This window comes from Hypanus sabinus, chromosome 10 (assembly GCF_030144855.1).
Source record: "Hypanus sabinus isolate sHypSab1 chromosome 10, sHypSab1.hap1, whole genome shotgun sequence".
In the NCBI taxonomy this organism is placed as follows: domain Eukaryota; kingdom Metazoa; phylum Chordata; class Chondrichthyes; order Myliobatiformes; family Dasyatidae; genus Hypanus; species Hypanus sabinus.
Genome location: NC_082715.1, coordinates 41575001 through 41598103, shown reverse-complemented (window position 1 = coordinate 41598103; position 23103 = coordinate 41575001). Strand labels below are relative to the sequence as shown.

The 23103-nt window shown below is 38.0% G+C and overlaps 1 protein-coding gene and 1 long non-coding RNA gene across 6 annotated transcripts in view; one reads left to right on the top strand and one right to left on the bottom strand.

Moving 5' to 3' along the window:
- The window catches only part of otofa (otoferlin a), a 351746-nt gene that overhangs the window by 281860 nt on the left and 46783 nt on the right, over positions 1-23103 (top strand). For 3 of the 5 annotated variants that reach the window (XM_059981755.1, XM_059981757.1, XM_059981754.1), the window contains 9 exons: positions 913-1047; positions 9301-9462; positions 10714-10833; positions 12118-12279; positions 14572-14734; positions 17514-17584; positions 19155-19184; positions 20840-20965; positions 22637-22706. In XM_059981755.1, the coding sequence (XP_059837738.1) occupies positions 913-1047; positions 9301-9462; positions 10714-10833; positions 12118-12279; positions 14572-14734; positions 17514-17584; positions 19155-19184; positions 20840-20965; positions 22637-22706 (1039 nt within the window). Of the gene's footprint in view, positions 1-912; positions 1048-9300; positions 9463-10713; positions 10834-12117; positions 12280-14571; positions 14735-17453; positions 17585-19154; positions 19185-20839; positions 20966-22636; positions 22707-23103 lie in introns of all 5 variants that reach the window. The other 2 variants (XM_059981752.1, XM_059981756.1) reach the window with 1 other exon arrangement.
- Positions 1-23103, bottom strand: part of LOC132400613 (uncharacterized) — a 66484-nt gene that overhangs the window by 14971 nt on the left and 28410 nt on the right. Inside the window, exon 2 of the long non-coding RNA XR_009514318.1 lies at positions 20395-20680. This is a non-coding gene — a long non-coding RNA (uncharacterized LOC132400613). The remainder of the gene's footprint in view (positions 1-20394; positions 20681-23103) is intronic.

The window sequence follows — 23103 nt, the reverse complement described above, 5'->3', positions numbered from 1 at the left end:
TTAGGCAAGTGAAGTGTGTTGTAAAAAAATAAGCATCCCACATTAATTCAAGATAAGCAACAGTAGAACCATGAAGACATCAAACTACTTCTCAAATGAATATTGGTGCAGGAAGAAAGCAAGAGCTATTTACTTAATCCTTTTAAAATAAAATTCAATACATCTCTAATTTTACTTTTGATCTATAATATTTGAAATATAGAATGATGAGAGATGACCACATTAAAACATTTAATATCATTAAAGGCATGGCATGGTAAATGTCAAGATGTACCAGCGGGAGAATCTTGAACAAGAAATTTTAGTTGCAAGATTAGTGTGCTGTTATTTAAAACAGAGGTGTTTAGGGTAAATTCTCACAGAGAGTAGTCAATCTCTCGAATTCTCTAACCCAGAGCTTTGTAGAGGCTGGCTCACTGAGAGTATTTAAAGAGAATGTAGGTTTCTTTAAAGCATTCATGGCTATGGAGAACTGGCACAGAAGAGGAGATGTCAACTGTGGCAAATTAGCTATAATCATATTGAATGGCAGGTAGATTTGTGGGCAGAGTAACCTACTCCTGCTCCTATTTTCTTGTGTTCTTATCTTTAAAACCATTTGAGCTAATGCTAAGTTAAGGTTAGAAGTCCTGTCCAATGCAATAGCTGGCAAATTATACTGTAACTTTGACTGTAAGATCTGCTGATTTAGACTTCACTGACTAAATTTTCTTTTTCTTCACTGCTCTGTTATACTTTATTTGTAATTTCTTTTAGATTACTATAAAGTCAAAATACATGGGATCTTGTCTCTTGTATTAACTTTAGCTAAGTGTTGATGGAGAAATACAGAAATGGATGCAGGGATCTAAGCTTTAGCATATAACTTCAGTATTGTCGTGTGTCCAATTTCATCTATTTTCCCTTCCATAGGTTTTACAGGAGACACTTTGCCCAACTTGGGACCAGCTGCTAGTGTTTGACAACATTGAGTTGTATGGTGAAGCACAGGAACTGAGAGATGACCCTCCGATTGTGGTCATAGAAATTTATGACCAGGACACTGTGGTAAGGAATCCAAATTCTTTATGCTAAACAGAGAGTTTGACATGCCCAGTCCATAGAAAGTTTTAATATTGTAAACTACTGTGAAAATAGGAAATTAGATCTCCCAATTAAATTAAAGAGCAATTCAGTACATGCATTTAAAAATGGTCTTATACAAAGTCTGTTAGTATTTCCAAAGGTATGTGAAATTTAACACATGAACAGGAAAATACCTTTCAACCAATAGTCTGTATTTCACAAACATTATGTTATATGGTCTGTCTCAAGTTCCACCCATGGCCACTGCTGTGTACCCAATCGTACTTTGTACATTATTCATCACTCAATCAGTTTGCCATCTTAATATGGACACATGAAAGATCACTGATACTGGAAGTCTGGAGCACACACAAAATGCTGGAGGATCTGAACCTCCTGAGTCCTGATGAATGGTCTCGAACTAAGACATTGACTGTCCATTTTCCTCCATAGATGCTGCCTGACCAGTTCAGTTCCTCCAGCAGTTTGTGTGTGACTGTTTTAATAAATCAAATAGAATCATGTTTAATATCACTGACATATGTCATGAATTTGTTGTCTTTATGGTAGCAGTACAATGCAATACAAGATGAATATAGAAAAAAAACTGTGTAACAGTATGTGTGTATATATATATAGGCACCTATATATGTGTTTGTGTGTGTATTAAATAGTTGAATTCAAATAAGTAGTGCAAAAGAATAATAAAAAAGTAGTGAGGTAGCATTCATTGGTTCAGTGTCCATTTAGAAATTGGATGGCAGAGGGGAAGAAGCTGTTCCTGAATCATTGAGCGTGTACCTTCAGGCTTCTGTACCTCCTTCCTGATGGTCACAATGAGAAGAGGGCATGTCCTGGGAGATGAGGGTCCATCATGATGGACGTCAGCTTTCTGAGGCACTGCAGTGGTTTTAGAAACCAGGAATGACAGAAGAGCTCCATAATCACACTGTGCTCTTTACCGTTAAAGCTTTTGATCCTATCCCTAATTAAGAATTTATCCATCTATCTTTTGTCAGTAATCTCACTACAGAATTTACAAAGTATAGTTTATTTCAGGAGTCGTTTTACTTGTTTTCAATGTGAATGCAAGCAAGTCGAGCATTGTATAAAATGAATGTCCGTTTGCTCTTGTCCGTTAGTACTCTTCCCAAAGATTTTCATGACACATCTTTCTATGCCGGTTTACTGGCATAAGAGCCCTTTCAGGCAGACCTCTTCTCAGAGGCAGGATTAATTAACACAGAACATGGTTTTGAGGCAAATAAATATCCCTTTCATATCCCAGATATTCCTTGCATGGTAGTATGGATTGCTCACTATTAACCATATAACATATAACAATTACAGCACGGAATCAGGCCATCTCAGCCCTTCTAGTCCATGCCGAACGCTTACTCTCACCTAATCCCACTGACCTGCACTCAGCCCATAACCCTCCATTCCTTTCCTGTCCATATACCTATCCAATTTTGCTTTAAATGACAATACCAAACCTGCCTCTACCACTTCTACTGGAAGTTCACTTCACAAAGCTACCACTCTCTGAGTAAAGAAATTCCCCCTCACGTTACCCTTAAACTTTTTGCCCCCTAAGTCTCAACTCATGTCCTCTTGTTTGAATCTCCCCTATTCTCAATGGAAAAAGCCTATCCACGTCAACTCTATCTATCCCCCTCATAATTTTAAATACCTCTATCAAGTCCCCCTTCAACCTTCTATTCTCCAAAGAATAAAGACCTAACTTGTTCAGCCTTTCTCTGTAACTTAGGTGCTGAAACCCAGGTAACATTCTAGTAAATCTCCTCTGTACTCTCTCTAATTTGTTGACATCTTTCCTATAATTTGGTGACCTGAACTGTACACAATGCTCCAAATTTGTCCTCACCAATGCCTTGTACAATTTTAACATTACATCCCAACTCCTATACTCAATGCTCTGATTAATAAAGGCCAACATACCAAAAGTTTTCTTCACCACCCTATCCACATGAGATTCCACCTTCAGGGAACTATGCACCATTATCCCTATATCACTCTGTTCTACCACATTCTTCAATGCCCTACCATTTACCATGTATGTCCTAATTGGATTATTCCTACCAAAGTGTAGCACCTCACACTTATCAGCATTAAACTCCATCTGCCATCACTCAGCCCACTCTTTTAACTGGCCTAAATCTCTCTGCAAATTTTGAAAACCTACTTCATTATCCATAACGCCACCTACCTTAGTATCATCTGCATACTTACTAATCCAATTTATCACCCCATCATCCAGATCATTAATGTATATGACAAACAACATTGGACCCAGTACAGATCCCTGAGGCACACCACTAGTCACCGGCCTCCAACCTGACAAACAGTTATCCACCACTACTCTCCGGCATCTCCCATCCAGCCACTATTGAATCCATTTTACTACTTCAATATTAATACCTAACGATTGAACCTTCCTAACTAACATTCCGTACGGAAACTTGTCAAAGGCCTTACTGAAGTCCTAGACTATATTGCTATTATTATTATTATTATTACTATTAATTAGACTATATTGCTATAGTCTTTTCCTTTCCTATCATTATTCATGGTCTTTCCTTCAAAACATAAGCACATTTATGTTTCCATTATAATGTTGCATTTACAAGCATACATGTCAACATCTTCTATTCTATAAAGCAGCCTTTGAACTCAGTCAGATACTTGTACCTGCTGTCTGTTTAGATCAATGGTGCTCTCTATGAGGACGGCAATAATGACGACCATTTAAGATCATTTCACCATCTGACAAATATAATTTCAGAGCTGTTCCTGCTACCATCTACGGTCCATTATAACAGTGACTAAGCCACATGGAGATTGGAGATGGTAAATGTAAAAGGTCTTTATTCATCAGAACAAGTGAGCATTCCCTTGGAGACACACAGCAGAATTTCTCTGAACTCACACACAATGAGTTTGTATATTCTTACAAACAAAGATAAACAGTAGGTCATTCAATACAATTTAAATATCTGCAGTGACATCATTTACTTCAATATTTTGTGCCTGATAAACTGAAGTGCATATTTCCAGTGGGGCCACACTTTAACTGACAAAACACTTCTAAATGTTCAAGCTCATTTCCTGGGATGAAGTCATTTAAATCAAGAAGCTTCTGAGGACACAAACACTCGATTCAGTGTTGTGAGGGCTGACTCTCTGGCTACCAAAACATTCCATTTACTGCAGATGGAGTAAATATGCTTATGACATGTTAAGTGATGTAATAAGTCTGGTCAGGAACTGTCCTAGATGTCAATCACTATGATGCAAAATAGCTTAGCAAACAATGCCTGACGTCTAGTCTGATGTAAGCCAATTCACGTGCCTCTTTGTCTTATATTTGGTTGATGCCTATGAGAACGTCTCAGAGTCACATCAGTTTGCAAACAATATTTGCCTGGACTCTGTAGAGAGTATGGTCCTGTTTATTTCAAAACTGATTGTAGGTCTGCTTTGTTTAAAGATTTTTAAATGCAGGTTCTCATTTGTATTAATGTCTGTTAGCTACATAATTACTGAAAGATGACACAAGTCTAACAATCTTTGACACTGATCAATGAAATAACACACATGAACTGTGTTTATATACCACCATGAAAGTAACACAACTTTACTATTTTAGGTTTGTATAGGGCAGTTGACTTTAGATTGTGAAACTGAAGCCAGAGAATGATATAACATGATTACTTTGGTGCTACGTTTGCTATCATCCTCACAGATCCCGCGTAAGCTTTGATTTCCATGTACTGACATTAATAAATAAGGGCTGATTATAAGTTTTTGCTTTTTTTCCTCATATTCACTTTTGCTGGATGCTTTGTATACCATGGGCTAAGTAGAGTTTGCATTCTTTGGGCTTGCTGTAGTTTGAATAGTATTAGAAATAGATTTTCATTAGATTAGATAGCTCTCTGTAAAATATGTTGCAACAGCCAGAATTTCTATCTGTTATTTTCTGATTATAACTCAAGTGAAAACAGTGTTGCAGCTTTAAATTGTAATTACATGTTTTATGCTGTCAAATAATGTATATTTGTGCTAGACAAATATTATGAGTGCCAAATGGTTCTTTATGATGATATTCCTATTAAGACTTCCTGCTTTATTTTCATCTAATTTTCAAATCCATTTTCTTTCAATGTTTAAATCAGCAGTGAATGATATTTTTGGTTGATTTTTCAATACAGTTCCTCAGTGGAACAGGAAGCAGATCTAGCAGCCCAAACATTTGGCACTTTTGAGTGACCTAGCAATAGCCGTAGGAATAAATAAACTGAATTAATAGCCTCTCTTTCCAATATCAGGCCACCCTAATGTATTTTAAAGCAAATGGATTGTTTAAATTAATGCCTCAATTATTTTAACCGTATGCCACCACAATCTACAACCCTGACGAAGGGTCTCGGCCCGAAACATTGACTGCTCATTTCAACGGATGCTGCCCGACCTGCTGAGTTCATCCAGCTTGTTTGTACGTCTTGATTTGACCACAGCATCTGCAGTGTACTTTGTGTCTACAACCCTTGTTGTCCCATCACCACCAAGCCATAAATATGGCTGTTGAGAGCAGCGTATGATGTTTTTAGATTGAGGTATCAATCCAGTGAAGCTGTCTGATAAAGCAATCTACATGGCAAACAGCATATAGACCTGTGGCTAACCAGAGTAGAACACTATAGCTGTGCTATGTGCAGAACACAAGGTGTTTCCCAATTGTACTTCCAAATGACACAGCTGCACCCTCAGGATTAAATCCTCTGTTGCTGAAATACCCCACTGGAGGGAATATCTTTTTCTATATGAATACTATTGAATTCCTTTATCATTTGAAACCTCACTCAGATCACACAAATACCTTCTATGAAAGGAATATCAGCCGTATTTATGCATCCTATCCTCTTAGCATAACATTTTAAATATAACTCTGGTATGTATTTGAGCTCTTTCCTTGCAAGGCCAATATACTTAACCTGTGGTTTGATGTCCACAACAATGTACATAACTGGGAATAGGAAATGAACAAATTCCTATGCAACTGAAACATCACATCCAATATTGAATTCTAACTCCCTTGAGAAGAGGACCAATATTCCATTATGATTATTTATTATATTTTGTTACTAGCTTTAGTGGTTTGTGAACTTGATAACTAAATGCCTTTGGTCTTCCAAAATTCCTGATTTCTTTCTGTAGCTGATGAATAAAGCCCACCTTCTATACTTACTTAAGTCTACTTACTTAATTTAATTTCCTTTGTAAATTATCCCCAGCCCACTGTGCTTCCTAACAGTATGTTCAAAGAAGACTAAATGTATAAACATACAAATTACCAGCAAAATAAAAACAGCATTTGGGCCCGTGATACTTTATATAACATGATTGTTTTTATTTTTCCTGCCAAAGTGAACAGTTTTACCTTTCCTACATTGACAGGCCCTTGCCCACCCATTAACTCTATCTACCCTATATCTCTGTATATGCCTTATTGTTTGTGTCTAGTTCACAATTATAGTTCTAATCTATCTTTAAACATCATCAAATTAAGCAATGATATGTTTGGTACCACCATTTATTGCTTCCTCCAAGTCCAAAGTGTTTACGATTTACATCAAAGCCTCAGAACAGATCTCCATGGAGCACCACTTCCCGCAGCCTGCCAATCAAAAATCACATCCAAATTCTGTCTCCTTCCTTCTATCGAATTACTGACCCCTGTTTAAGGCTCCCTCTTGCAGTGCCATTCTTTGTCATTGTAATTAGATTATTGCCCTGGATTTCCAGATATAACTTTACTTGGGGAGTACAAATCTCCTCCAGGAATACAACAGATTAAAGGACAAGGCATATAGATAACTAAGGTGTGCAGTAAGTATAGTTTTGTCAGCATCACTCACCTAATGAAATCAGTCACAAATATCCAAAATAGTTGACAAAAATATCACAAAAGCTTTTGGCTGTAGCTCTGCAAGCTTCCCCCGAGTGGGTTTTACTATTTCTACCCAAGCCAAGCAATGTATATTGAAGTTTTATTTTTATGCAGAGGCATGTTCCAGATCAAATTTGATGCTCCCTTCATGTTTCCCATGGTGCATTAGTTATCTAGGAATAGACAATTATTGGATCAGTTAACAGATTGTGTTTAGTACTGTCAACAGTTCCATTGCAGGAACACTAGAGGTGAAATGGGGACAAAATGAAAATAAAGCAATTTGCTTCTTTTTCTTTTGAGGAGTATCATGAGAAAGAGTGGTTAAAGTTGCTAGAGTTAGATAATATTTTCTGTAGCAAACTTATCCTTAATTTGTAAACTGTTAGTTTACCTTTACAACAATATTTAAGTTGCTGTTCTGCATGCCAGCCATAAAGTCTTGAATCTCTCAGAAAGAATATTCCATTGATAAAGTTCCAATTCTTTTAAATGACTATTCTCACAAAACCTTTACTAGCCTGGACCATTCATTCATACCATTAAAATTTGCCATCCTCCTTTTTTGATTTTTAAAAGAAGCACTTTTCCTTCATTGCCAACACTTTAACTGACCTGAATGTCATGTTCCTGGGACTACTCATCAGAATCAGAAAGAAGTTTAATCTTTCTAGCACATGTTGTGAAATTTGTTGTTTTGTAGCAGTACTACATTGCAATACATAATTTAAATACTATAACTTACAATAAGTATATATAAAAATGTAACTAAATTAGTACAAAAAGAGAAAGAAAAAATATTGAGGTAATGTTCATAGGTTCTTATCCATTCAGAATTCTGATGGCAGAGAGCTGTTCCTGAAATGTTAAGTGTCCGTCTTCAGGCTCTTTTGCCTCATTCTTGATGGTAGCATTGAGAAGAGGGCATGTTCTTGGTGACGGGGGTCCTTTTTCAGGCATCATCTTTTGAATGTGCCCTTGATACTAGGAAGTGCCCATGATGGAGCTGGATGAGTTTAAAACATTCTGCAGTGCTTTTTTTTCCAATCCTGTGCAGTGGCCTCTCCATTCCAGATGGCGATGCATCCAGTTGGAATGCTCTTCACGGTACACCCGTAGAAATTTGTAAAGAGTCTTGGGTGATATACCAAGTCTCCTCAAACTCCTAATGAAATGTAGCCACTATTGTGCCTTTTTTGTAATTGCATCAATATGTTGGGCCCAGGATAGACCTTCAGAGATGTTGAAACCCTTCTCATCAATTACAACTGGTGTGTGTTGCCTCAACTTCACCTTCCTGAAGACAACAATCAATTCTTTGGTCTTACTGACTTTGAGTGCAAGGTTGTCACTGTGGCACCAACCAGCCGACCTAACTCACTTCCATACACCTCCTCATCACCACCTGAAATTCTGCCAACAATGGTTGTGTCATTGGCAAATTTATAGATGGTGTTTGAGTAGTGCCTAGCCATGCAGTTACGGGAATGTGTGTTCTCACCACATGACCTGCAGCTGACCATTGAGGGACTTGCAACAAATGCTGACCTTGCTCCTGACATCAACATCCTATCAATAAATTTTAAAGTGTCAAGGCTTTGAGGCAGTCTGCAAAAAGCAAATGTAAATAAAACTGACACCAATGATAGAAGGAACCAAATGATAAATTGTGATGGTAATGCAGGAAAAGTAAATTAATGGAATAATTCTTTCTGAGAAAATTTAGAGTATTTGAATGTACTGTGTCTTAAAGGAAATTTAGAGATAGATGCAGATCACTTGACAGCATGTTATGACTTTGGATAACCCTGCCATTAACTTTTCCATCTTATGAACACAATGAAATACCAAACAAAACAGCCTTCAAAGTTTGACATAGATCCGGTAAGAACAATTTTAAGATTAGTTATTGATGATTGCAGTAGTCATAGTGTAGAGTGGTAAAAGAAATAGTGTAGACAATAGAAATATTTCAGTAAATAATGAATATTACAAACAAGGATTCCTAGAGCAATTGTAAAAATCAAAAACAGTAATCTAATGAGCTCTGAAAGCAAACTCTAACATCCAGGTTCCTAAAAGCCACCATGGACCCATGGTACTTGTTCTTTCTTGAACAAGATTTGACAATCCACATAGTCTGATGCTGAGTGTGGACAATTCAACAACTAAAATTCTCTGCAAACCTTATGCGCCTATGTGTGTGCTTCTCTCTTTCACTTGTATAAAGTTAGGTAATTCTTTGCAAACTGTGCTTGCAGGGAAAAGCAGAATATATTGGTAGAACCTTTTCAAAGCCCGTGGTGAAAATGGCAGAAGAGGAGTACAGCCCCCCTCGATTCCCTCCTCAATTGGAGTATTATCAGATCTATCGAGGGAATTCAACAGCTGGGGACTTACTTGCTGCTTTTGAGCTCCTGCAGGTAATGTGTAATAATATCGTACTCAGGTTTGCTGCAGTTAGTTGTCTGAACAGAAAGGTTGGGCAGAGTTTCTGCACTTAATTTCTTTTTTAATTTTCTTCTGTGACCTAACACTTTTGTGGCAGGTATTGGTGCATAAGCAATAGATTCCAACCATATCTGTGCCAATGCATCATCATAACTGACCCCGTGATAATACCTTATTGCAATGAGTCAGTATCAAAGCTATTTTGTTCTGCCAGCTCTGAGGATAAAACCAGGAACTCTCTGTGGCCTGAGCACTCCATTTCATTGTTAAATTTAAGATTTGTGCCACTTTCTGGGAAACATATTATAATTCTACTAATCCGCTAAAGACAATACATAATTGATCTATGGGTGAATCAACGGCCAAGGCTTCAGACTTGACCAAATTTGCATAATAGATTTCATTTCCCACAATAGGGAGTGCTTAAAATGAAGATTCACTTTGATTCCTACTGGCTGATTCCTTTGCTAATTTCCTTAAGATTATTGTCTCTGGTTACCAAGCGCCACACCCCAGCCCCAGTAGTGATCAAAAGAATTCATGGTTTTGAGTGTCTCTGTAAACAGATGTAAGGTTGGATAGTTCTTGAAGAAGCTTGGATTAGTTCCACAAATGGAATACTGTTAAGGATAAACCACACAATTTTCCACCTGCAAAAGTAAAAACAACAGGTCGTACTGGCTAGTGACATTATCTCTCATCTGAGCCATCATAAAAATGGGAGTGAAAGCAGCACCAAGAAATACAGTAGACAATAGTTGAAGAATAGCCTACCAAATTGGAAATGCTTGAGCAATGCCTGATTGAACATGTGTTCTTGCATCAAGCAATCCTCTCATATGTTGATATAGAAATTAGTATCATGAGAATGTGAAGGTTGTCAACCTCTCCATTTGAAAGACATTTTCTTGATGTGTGTTCTGTGAAACATAATATTCTGCAACTCTGAAAAGCTCCATTTTATTGAAACATTTTACTAATAATATTGCAAATATTAGTTCACTTAATCAGTGGTTTTGAATGAAAGCCAGAAATGCTGGAGATGCAACCTGAAACATTCATGTCTTGCATAGTTGCCAATGCACTTTCTGTTTTGAAGATAAAATGTATCATTCAGTGATTTTGCCAGGTTGTGGTAGGTTTTTCTTTGCTAATCTCAAACTGAATTCTTAGACCTTAATCTTAGCTGATTACTGACATACAACTTTTTTCCTTCTATCCAGATTCCTCCTTCTGGAAAACACAATCTGCCACCAATTGATGGTCCAACAGATCCTGACCGTGGTCCAATTCTCCCTGTTCCAAAGGGGATCCGCCCAGTATTAAGCAAGTACAGAATTGAGGTAGGGAGATGCTTGTCGTTGTTAGAACAGAATATTAAATGAGCAATTACATTATAGTCTGATGAGCATTTAATTTCCAGACCTTTTATCCTGAGTTCAGGAAAGGTCAACCACATTGTAAGAGAGACGGGATACAAATGCCAAGTGTTACTGTTAGCCTTCCGTCAGGATTTTCATAGAATCACAAAATTGATAGAATAGAAGGAAGCCAATCAGACCATTGTGTCCCTGCTGACCAAGAATGAAGAACCCAATCTAATTTTACTTCCCAGTTCAAATAAACCAGCAATGTTCAGTTTACAGTCAGATGATATTTGACTGATTTGACAATGATGTCTGTATGACTTAGCAGGGGCTGGTGAGATGGAACAAAGAAGTGGACAGTGTTATATGTGTATCAGCATAAACCAGGCCATCATCTTTATGTCACTGGAAAGAATATGGTGTGCTGAGACCAGAAGACACAGCCTCAGAACAGAGGAGCATTCTTTTCAAACAGAGATGAGGAATTCTTTTCAGCCAGAGAGTGGTGATTCTGTGGAATTCTTTGCCGCAGACAGCTGTGGAGGCCAAATCTTTATGTATATTTAAGGCAGAGGTTGATGATTCCTGATTGGTCAGGAATGAGGGGATACAGGAAGAAGGCAGAAGAGTGTGATTGAGAGGAAAACTGGATCAGTCATGATGAAATGTCGGAGCAGACTCGATGGGCCAACTGGCCTAATTCTGCTCCTCTATCTTATGGTCTTCTGGTCTTAAGATGGAATGTGAGCTTCTTCCACCAGCTATGTTTCTGAACACAAATGGACTATTTCAGAAAGAAAAACTCAAGCAATTCCTTCATGGAAGGAAGAAAAAGTTGGAAAGTGAATTGATATCTCTCGCAAAAGTAGGATCATCTCTCTGAGGAATGAACAACCATCCTTAGGGATGAACAAGCATTAATTTTGTAGGGAAAAATGGGCCTACTTTAATATCAATCTAAAACATTAACTCTGTTTCTCCCTTCACAGATGCTCCTAACTTGCTGAGTACCTTCAGCATTTACTGCTTTTATTTCCTGCTTTAACTTCAATCTTTGATGCCTATTGGTTCTAGGTGATTAAATGTTCTTTTGAATAAGTAAAATGGCTACAACAAAATAACAAAATATAATTGATCAAATGTATTGGATCCAACCTCAATATACAGTAAACCAGTGTGACTGGTTTCTCACAGATTGCAAGTATTGCTTTAGATAATGGACATATAGATAAAGCAATCGTCCTCTTTAATTTCCTGCAGATTCTCTTCTGGGGGCTCAGAGATCTTAAGCGTGTGAACCTGGCGCAGGTTGATCGACCACGAGTTGACATTGAATGTGCTGGAAAGGGTGTGCAGTCTGCGGTCATTCAAAACTACAAGAAAAATCCAAATTTTAGCACTTTAGTCAAGTATTTTGAAGTGGTAAGTAAAGACTATTGCTGTTGTGCATGCTTTAAGTTTGTATAATGTTAACAGCTGTGCATTACATAACATCTTCCAAATTTAGTTCAATCTACTGTACTTTATTGAGCTATAATCTCAGAAACAGAGTACAACATTCCACTGTTCCCATATTGTAGGTCTGGTATAAGTGAACGAAGAGCCTGAAATTGTTTTATTTATACAGACTGATTGCAGATGATAGTCATTAACAGGTTTAAAATGAAGCAACAATGTAAGCCACATGGAAGTTCATTATTCCCATGATTATGCACTTGCATGTAGAAATTTTAAGAGATGGATAGTCGGTCCATTAGATTAGTCTTTTCCACATGGATGGTGCTCCTGTGTTTCCTCTGCATCAATTGGTGGAACTAATTACAGGAGAAACAAAACTGAGATCAATTTCAGCTGAAACACTTGGAATTTTCTCACAAATTCACTGAAACAAGCTGGAAGATATTGGAGTTACCATGATTACAGTTTATCATAAAATCACTGGTCTATTGCCTGCAGTGTTTCATATATTCTGGAGATAGATGGGGTAACACAAAATTCAGCATTGATTTCATAGGTGTAGTAGAAGCTTGCTAAATTTAAATAACAGAAAATTTGCCAATTCAAAGTAATTGAATATCGAACAGCAAGTAAGTAGTGCAGGCAACAAAATCCAGGAGAGGTTACCTAAGTTACAGAGAAAGGTTGAACAAGTTAGGTCTTTATTCTTTGGAGCTTAGAAGGTTAAGGGGGGACTTGATAGGAAAATTATGAGGGGGATAGATAGAGTTGACGTGGTTAGGCTTTTTCCATTGAGAGTAGGGGAGATTCAAACAAGAAGACATGAGTTGAGAATTAGAGGGCAAAAGTTTAGGGGTAACACAAGGGGGAACTTCTTTACCCAGAGAGTGGTAACTGTGTGGAATACAAGAAGTGGTGTGGAATACCAATAGAAGTGGTAGAGGCAGGTTTGATTTTGTCATTTAAAAAAAAATTGGATAGGTATATGGACAGGAACGGAATGGAGGGTTATGGGCTGAGTGCATATAGGTGGGACTAAGTGAGAGTAAGCGTTGGACACGGACTAGAAAGGCCTAGATGGCCTGTTTCTGTGCTGAAATTGTTATATGTTTATAAGCGAAATGCACCAAGCTCACTGTCAGACTGAATATTATTTTGCTAAATGCTTTTGAGACCAATCTTCAATGAACCTTTGAGTTACAAGATATTGATATGAAAATCATTATTGCAATTTTTAATCTTTCTTTGTAAGTGGCCTGAAAAATTATGAGTAGCTAAAAATAAGGGTTACCTGAAAGTTTGTTACAATGCAGGCTAAGTCAGGTTTTCTGATGAAGATCTGGCATTGCAGAATTCTACTATACACAAGGCCCAAAGCCTCAGGCACAGAAGGACAGGTCTAGTGCTCAGTGGATTTCACTTAGTCTTCCATAGAGGAGTGAGCAGAGTAAACCATGAAAGTTATAATTTGATGGCTGTGAGAGATGTTGGTGGATGGGGAGTAAAATTCAGGGATGTGTGTAGAGAGAGAGTCTGTCACGAGATAGACATACATTTGGAAAAGCGGTGAGTGTGACCTGGAATTATATTGCAGATTTAGATTGAATTAGTTGGGGGAGGTGGGGGTATTTAGCCTGCATTGTGACAAGTTTTCAGGATCTTGGGAATTGAAACAGAGCACTGTCAGTGAAAGGTATCATCAGCACAGCAATCAGTTGGAATGTTCGGTTTGAGACTTAGCAGGTTGAGGGGACTTGTAAAAGGTTACATTTCAGGGGAAAGTTTTGAGGTTTGAGGCAGAGTAATTCATGGCAAGAAGCATCCACCTGCATCCATTTCCTTGAGGTAGGTTTCTGTTAAGCATCGCTGAAGCAGACCTTATGTTGGTTTGTTTCCCTGCCAACCATCAAGCAAAAATTTACATCTTTATCTCCCAACATTCTGATCAATGCATCCCCCAGATTCTGCATTACAGTAGCCAATTAACCCATCAAGCTGCATGACTTTCCAATACAGTTGGGGACATACTGTCAATTGATGGTTTGTTCCATTAGAATTGTCTCATCATCCTAGAGAAAATCATCACAGATGCACCTGGTCCACCTCAGTCTCAAAGACAACTGAGGCTTAAACTCAGCAAAGCAAGGTTTTCAGTGAGAACTGTGACATCTGTATAAGTGTAACCATCCAATACCTGTGTCTTATTCTCAGGTATGCACTAGAATTCATAGTAATTATCCCTTTCATTGTTCATAGGATTTACCAGAGAATGAATTGCTTCACCCTCCCCTTAATATCCGAGTGGTGGATTGTCGTGCGTTTGGCAGATACACGTTAGTTGGCTCACATGCTGTTGGCTCCTTAAGGAAGTTCATCTACAGACCACCTGACAGCATAGTTCAGAACTGGGCAAATGCAGGTATGTTTATACTTAGAAAAACAGCATATTCATAGGGACGAACAGCTCTATCAATTACTAACACAGTAGCTCTCCACCTATTTACTCAGTATTACCACTTGGAAACTTGTATCTTGTGTCTAGATCATGTCACTCTCTGAATCAGATGCACTGAACTGAGAGGCTTTGAGGAACTTCTGATGTGCACTTTTATCTAATATTAAAATACTTTGTAGTCCTTCAAAGCCACCTCCAATCTTTACATACAAGAGAAAATTATCGAATTACGGTATTGCTTTGCACTGCTGTAACTATATGCCATAATTATGTGGTTTTGTCAGTGTGGGTCTTGGTTTGTCCTTTATTTTGTGATATCACTCCGGAGGAACATTGCATCATTTCCTAATGCATGCATGCATTTCTAAATGACAATAAATGAGGACTGAGTGTCCTCATAGTCTAAAAAAAATCTGCAGATTCTGAAAATCTGATCAACACACACAAAATGATGGAGGAACTCAGCAGGCCAGGCAGCATCTAAGAAAAAAGGTACGATCGACGCTTTCTGCCTGTTTTGGCCTGAAACATCAACTGTACTTTTTTCCATAGATGCTGCCTAGCCTGCTGAGTTCATCCAACATTTTGTGTTCGTTGCTTCAGTCTTTACATCTTCAGTCAATTTTGCAAGAAGATGTTCAAGTCTGCTTCACTTTAATTGATTTACATTTAGGAACTTCTATAAGTGTGTTTCTTTCCAAGTAAACAAAGTCAATATGCAAGAGAATTTGATCATCTATTTGATTTTATTTTGATTTATTGATTTTGTATTCTTGGCTCTCATTTACTCATAAACAGGCACTAGAATTATGGGGCACTTTTATCTGCCTTGTACACCAGGCAGGAAACCACACTGAAAGGATAAGGGAAAGAGCAAAAATACTATAACAATGATTCTTCAAGTCATGGGTCCATGCTGAAAGTAGAGGATTAGTGACAAATGAAGGGCACTTCACGTTACTTGAATTCAATGCTTCTTAAAGGGAAAAGAATGTATAATTATGTTCTAACCATGTAATAGTAAATTCTGGAAATGTAGCCTATGTAAACTTATTTTGGTGGTGTTACAGGGAGTGAGGAATTCAATTATCCATTTCAATTTTGTCAGAGTAGAGGCTATTATAAGTAACAAAACCTAGCCTCTGTAGTAGCAGATATCCAATGTACATTTTTCTGTTATTACTCAAAAATTTGAGATGGTTTAACCCTTAAATATTTTTTTCACATGTATGCCAGAAGTCACTAGCATAAGGTGTAAATAAGCTCTGAGCTTAATAACTGAAACCCGCCTCCCATACATAGCAGTCCTCAGGGATTTGCAAAACCTGTAATGTACTATAGGAAGAATTGAGTACAACCCAAGAACATACAATATTATTTATTATAAATCTAGTCAGAGATATCCAAAACAATGGATAAGAATTTTCCAGTCATTTCCCATCTCCTCTCCACCTGGTTTCTTGTGTACCCAGATGGAAATATGGTTGTATCCTATTGGTGCACCTCTGAATATTCTGCTGACCCGTAATGTTGCAGTAGGAAAAATCAAAACCATCAGAAGAGTATGTCAGAGATGCACTTTGTACACAAAATAATTAAGATCTCCAATTTACTCTACAAAAACATCATCGATAATTTTTTCTCTGTCTTGACCCATTGGAGTAAGATAGTGCACAGAGTGTGCCAAAAATAGTCAACTATCTAATCTTAGAGAAGTCACAGAACCAAATGGAGAGTAAATTGGATTTGGGACTACAGTACTAGTGGAGCAAGATGCTGAGTGGGAGGCTTCAGCACCCAGAGAACAGTTACGTTCTTGACCACCTCGAACTATGTGAGAGTATTCCATAGTGACCTTGGTTTTGAGGGGAAGTTGATGGAGTCTTAAACTTGAATTTTCAAAAATATTGTGCTGCTGAGACCTAAAGATATTGATTTTGAAATAACTGTTGCCATAATATAGTGTTATTAGATGAAGTTGTAGAGATGCACTTATTCTTGGTGTAAGTTGTTATAAACTGTTTTCACTGGATAATAATAAGCAATCCATTGTGATATTTGATCAATAAAAGGCTGAGTATTGTGCAATAAATATATTATTGTTCTTAGCAATGCTAGTAGATTTCCCAACAATTTCAGTTTTTTATTTCTGATCTCTGACATTTTAAGTTCTGCCACTCGTTCCATTGAAGAATCTGTGCTCTGTGAGGAGAGAATTGTATTTCAGTCCAAGGAAGATGGACTGTCTTCCCAATACCATTCAGAAGCACAACTCCTCAAAGGAGCAGTTCGCAAACATCTCAAACTATGGGTGTAAGAAACTTCAGTACTTGGTCAGTATAAAGAGGTGTCCAGTAGGCTGGGGGTGAATGTTATAATGAGATGTATCAGCTTCTAAGTACAGCTTTGCATAAGTTCAGAATTCATTTTACAGTACTTTTCATCATAGGAATATGAAATTCTAAGTGGTTGACATGCCTGTTTTAGACTTAACAATAAAACACCATCTTCTTAGGTGGTGAATACATGATATCTTACTTTCTCACACTTTAACATCTTTTTTTCTTACCCTTTCACCTTTAGAAGTTTTTCTGTCCACTTCCTCATACTTCTTACTCCATGTTCTATCCTTGTCTTTTCCTGTGTATCTCTCTCTCCTGGATTCCACTGGGTTTCTGTTCAGCTACATTGATGAATGGATTCTTGGCAATGGCAAATGGGGGCCCAATCTCTCACTCTGCAGGCGATATCAACATTAACATGGAAACAGAGGTTCCAGTGAAGAAAACAGAAACTGTAGTCAGGCTGGATGCTGTAAGTATGGCATTTATCTTAACCCTTTTGTTGCCTTTTTAGTAACCAGAGGCTTTTAAAAGTTGAATTTCAGTGATCACAGCTCCATTAGATCAACTGACTGTGAATCTCAAGGTCTGCTGGTTATCCAATACAATAGCCATTCACTTTATTAAGTAAGGCTACTGCTACATTACCAAGAGTCCAATCTGGAGATAATATGGTTCTGCCATGGTTCAGAAAACTCAGGGATGAAATGGAGGCTCCAAAAGATAATTGACTATTACAGTTGAAGGAGCCTCTCCTGTCCCCTTCATTAGTCATTGTGTCTCTAAACTGAAGCTTTCTCAATCACATGACGTGTTAGAAGGGTAAGTGGATTTTGCAAAGGGACTACTCCCATTTTCCAGTAGATTGAGCTCTTGCATTGAGTCCTTCAGACCAGGAAACTTGCAACCCATTTGCATGATCTCTGTAAATTAATTCCGTTCAGCCAGGTCATCAGTGAGGTCTCGGCAACAGCCTCCCTGTTTGAAGAGGGTAAACATACATATGGGTTTCAAAGACATGGGTTAGTTGATTAATTGGTCACGTTGGTGTAAATGGGCGGTACAGGCTCATTCACCTGGAATGCCCTGTTATTCTGCTGTGCCCCTAGTAAAAAAAATAAAAATAAAATCAATAATAACAAACAAGATGCTGGAGGAACTCAACAGGTCAGGCAGCATCTGTGGAGGGAAATGGACAGTCAACACTTTGAAGTCAACACTTCATCAGATGAAGAGTGTTGACTTCGAAAGTTGATTGTTCATTTCCTTCCATCCATGCTGCCTGGCCTGCTGAGTTCCTCCTGTATCTGTAGTCTTTTGTGTCTCCAGTCAGTCAGGTAATTTGCAGTAGGTGATTCCAGCCAGACATACATATCAAAGAGGATGGGGCAGGAACTCAGTGGAACAAGAAGGTGCTGTCATTAGGAATCTGCACGTGCTTGTACAACTGGGACAGGAGGGGTCACTCCATGCAATCCTAAATGTTGGTCTGGCACTGGTAAACACTTCAGATGTGAATTAGATCATCTCAACCACCTCTTCCTTCTGGCATCAACTAAATTTCTGTTATGAGTGGTAATTCCCAGACAGCATTTAGAGGAATTGACTTTTATGAGAAATCTGGAAGAATAAATGGTGACCAACAACAGCGAGGTGCTCTGAGATCCATTGGTCCATCTGTTACTCCATTTTGGCACAACTCTTCAGGTGGAGCTGCTCTGTTGTTTCTATTGAAACAATACGGTTCCAGGGAACCTTTCTAGCAGTACTAACTGATGATTCAGGTGGATGAGTAGAGTTTCAAGATGCCAGTAATTCATGTCCACAAGCTTGATTTTATTTCAAATTTTAAATCTTTTGTAACAATTTTTGAGTGTTGTTAACATCCAGACATGTACCAACATCCATGAGAATCTGTGTTCCATTTCTGTTGTGTTTATCTATTTATAATTAAGATGCAGAGAAAATTAATTTTAATAAGTTTGCTACCAGGTTTGTGTTGTTGGCATCATCTCATTTTGTCTGTTTTCATTCAATGACAGAACTCTGACGCTGTTGTCAAACTTGATGTGGTAAGTTTAAAATAGCATTGATAAGTTCTCATAACAAAGCACACTCTTCACAAACTTTATTTATAATATCTCAAATTGAGAATTAAGAGACACATTTTTTCTTTTCCATTACAACCCTGTTTTGTGTAATGGAATCCTCACTATCTTATACACACCACTATGTATAAGCTTTCCTCCTTTGTTCTTATTGATCTCCACACACTAACATATGTGACACCATCGTTACCACCTCGACATAATGAAGTCAAGAATCATTTCAAGTCTCTGATTCCAGGACCTTGCATTACAATAACCCCACACCTTGTCACTATATTCCTTTTTCAAACTTCAGGTTGCCAAGATCCAAGCAAAGACGTCACCAACTCATTATTCTTCATTTCTCATTTCTGAATTCATTAATAGCTTCAGGCTTAGTTTTGCCCTACTACAGCATTGATATTGGTGTCTCCATTAGAACACCATGATGCGTCATGCAAATTTAGATACAAATATGAATAGATCTCAAAGCCTCATATCTTATAGTGTAAAACCCAGTATCCCCTTATGGTCTTCAGTGAATCAAGTTCTGTGATATATTGGAGCTAAAGAAGTAGTATCCACAGAGTGCCAGGTGTCATTGATTAAGGTAACCATAAGAGAAGTGATATATTAACGTATCTTTAACATATCTAGGTTCCACCGGAGACTCGATCTAGGATTCCACAATAAAGGGATCTCTCTCATACAGTCTGGGTAGGATTGTTAAACACAGCCAATGAGGCCATTATAATAAGATATAATAATCATCATATTTGTCAGAAGTTTTAATTAGACTTCCTTCAGTTACGAGGACTGTAATGGGCACTGAATGAGCAGAGACAAAAAGAAAACTTTTTTCTATGCCCCAACTAAAGAAGACGTTTAAAAAATATCCAATGGGAGGTTGATGGAAAGATACCAAAAACATTTGTTAAACTGTGAAGAATTTTACCACACATTCTGAATAGAAAGTACATTTGGAAATGGATAAGATCAAAATCACCAGTGAGATCAGAAACCAACTAATTTTGCAAATGGTTTCATTGCCTGGTTTTACTTGCGGTAAAATAATCAGAATCAGAATCAGACTTTAATCTGTGCACATACAAGGAATTTACTTCCGGCAGATGTTGTCTCTCTGCTCATAACAATAATAATGATAAATATAAATGAAAATATAGATTATACATACAGGTAGTGCAATCCAAGTAATAGTTAGCCGACAGTTAACCGGCAGTTAACTGTTCAGCAAAGTGACCGCAGTAGGGAAAAAACTTCTCCAGTGCCTATTAGTCTTAGTCTGGAGGGATCTGAAGCGCCTACCAGATGGAAGCAGTTCAAACAGTCCGTGCGCAGGATGGAAGGAGTCCTTTATGATGTTCCCCGCCCTCTTCTTCAACCTGGAAGAGTGCAGGTCCACAATAGAGGGCAGGGAGGCTCCAATGATGCACTCGGCAGTCCTCACTGTGCGCTGTAGTCTGAATAATTTAGAAACAGAACAGTACTAATCAAAGTAAAAGTAGCATCCAATGAAGTTAAATAAAAGATTGCTGTCTCCACATTATAGACACAAGGAAAGCCTTCATTTGCTCCAGCAGATCATTACTTTCTCAGTTTGTGTGTTTTCATATCTCTAGAATGAAGATGAGAAATCGAAAAAGAAGAAGAAAAAGAAAGGAGAGGAAATAGAAGAAGAGGAGCCAGATGAAAGCATGCTGGACTGGTGGTCAAAATATTTTGCCTCTATTGAAACTCTCATGGAGGTACGTCGTGATTTAAAAGTGTACTTCAATGTCTATTGTAGACAATAATCTTATAACTGTATCATAAAATATATTCATCAGTTAGGTATAGCAATGTAAAAATAACCTAAGGCAAGCCTTACACAGTAAATGCATTGCATATGAATATGAAACATTGTACCATCTAGAGTTCCTGAAATAGATGTAACACAATTTGAAGAGGGATTAAGTGGATATATATTTTTTGCTGATTAGGGACCAATCATAGTGCAATAGTCCCTCAATATTATAAAGAGGGGTGACATTTGTTCATCCACTGAAATACTGCATTGGGTTTAATCGAAATTCATTGATTTCTAATTAGGTGTGACACATTGCTGACTTTCCTACATGATTCCCAATACCGTTCATCTAAAAAAAAAAGCAGCTTAATTTCCTAGTTGCTGGTTTCTTACACAGCAATGCCAAACCCTCAACTGCTCTGGAGTCTACTTCATTCAGGCTTTGCAGGATTCCTGTGGCAATGTTCAGTGATCACGTTTTAATACAGCAATCAAAGTGTAAACAGCTCTAGCCATACCTTAAAGATGAGTTTGCCCAATTCTGCAACTTTTGTTTATTAGGTATCATATCTAAAAGTAGTATTTATTTATTTTATTTATTTATTGACTTTATTTCTTACATCCTTCACATACTTGAGTAAAAATCTTAAGGGTACATCTCTGTCTAAATGTTCAATCATAGTAATTTATAATAAATAGAGCAGTCAATGTAACATAGAGTACACTCAAATCAGCGTGAGTTAATCAGTCTGATGGCATGGTGGAAGAAGCTGTCCCGGGGCCTATTGGTCCTGGCTTTTATGCTGCGGTACTGTTTCCCGAATGGTAGCAGCTGGAATAGATTGTGGTTGGGGTGACTCAAGTCCCCAATGAACCTTTGAACCCTTTTTTAACACCTGTCTTTGTAAATTTGCTGACCAGTGCAAAGTTCACAACTACAGCTGTGCTGGGCCGTCTGCACTGCTCACTGCAGAGTCCTGTGAATAAGGGAGGTACAGTTCCCATACCAGGCAGTGATGCGGCCAGTCAGGATGCTCTCAATTGTGCCCCTGTAGAAAGTTCTTAGGATTTAAGGGCCCATACCAAACTTACTCAACTGTCTGAGGTGAAAGAGGCACTGTTGTGCCCTTTTCACCACACAGCTGGTGTGTACAGACCACGTGAGGTCCTCGGTGATGTGGATGCCAAGGAACTTGAAGCTGTTTACCCTCTCAACACCAGATCCACTGATGTCAATAGGGGTTAGCCTGTCTCCATTCCTCCTGTAGTCCACAACCAGCTCCTTTGTTTTTGCGACATTGAGGGATGAGATAAGGCTAAAACTCAACATTTTATTCTTACTGTTGATCTTCTAGTATGTAGGGCCTATTTAGGAACACTTTACATTATCTAATGGCAGCGTCTGGAGGAACTTTCGACTAAAAGGATTAAAAAGTTACACTGTTGAGTTGGAATTCCCTGCAGGCTAGAGTCAACATCTTTTTTACAGTCCACCTGTCCAGCTACACAGCAACGTTGATGACAAGGTGTTGAATATGAAACACACAAGACAATCAAGAAGTCATGTTATCCTTTTACTTGTGATGTGGCTTTTGAAATTCAGAGGGTGATCTTGTGAATTTCCTTACAGCAACTCCGACAGCAGGAAGCAGCTGCAGCTGAGGCAGAAGAGAAGGAAGATATGGAGATAGCAGCAGAGGGTAAATGGAGGGGAATGTAAACTTATTTCCTTGTCATAAAGACGGAATGTGCATGTTGTGAAGGAGGCATAGGTGATTGTTTTGTGGTGACAAACTCAACTATCTGTGAACATTAATAACTGGGATTAATGAATTGATGCTAACAGCTGAGAATATGTTAACAACAAAGTCGCATTTTTTTTGCAAAAGGTAGTAAAGATACTTTGCCTCAGTGTTATCCAATCAAAATTCACAAAGAACCACAGAAGACAAAAGTAGACAGAAATAGAAATTCATTTAATTGAGCAGATTGTAAGAAATGTTCTAAAGGAGGAGGGAATTCAAGAGCTAAGGTCTGAAAGGAAGGAATAGCAATGTTGAAGTGAAAAAATTAGAAAAGTTCCTGGAAAAAATGGAA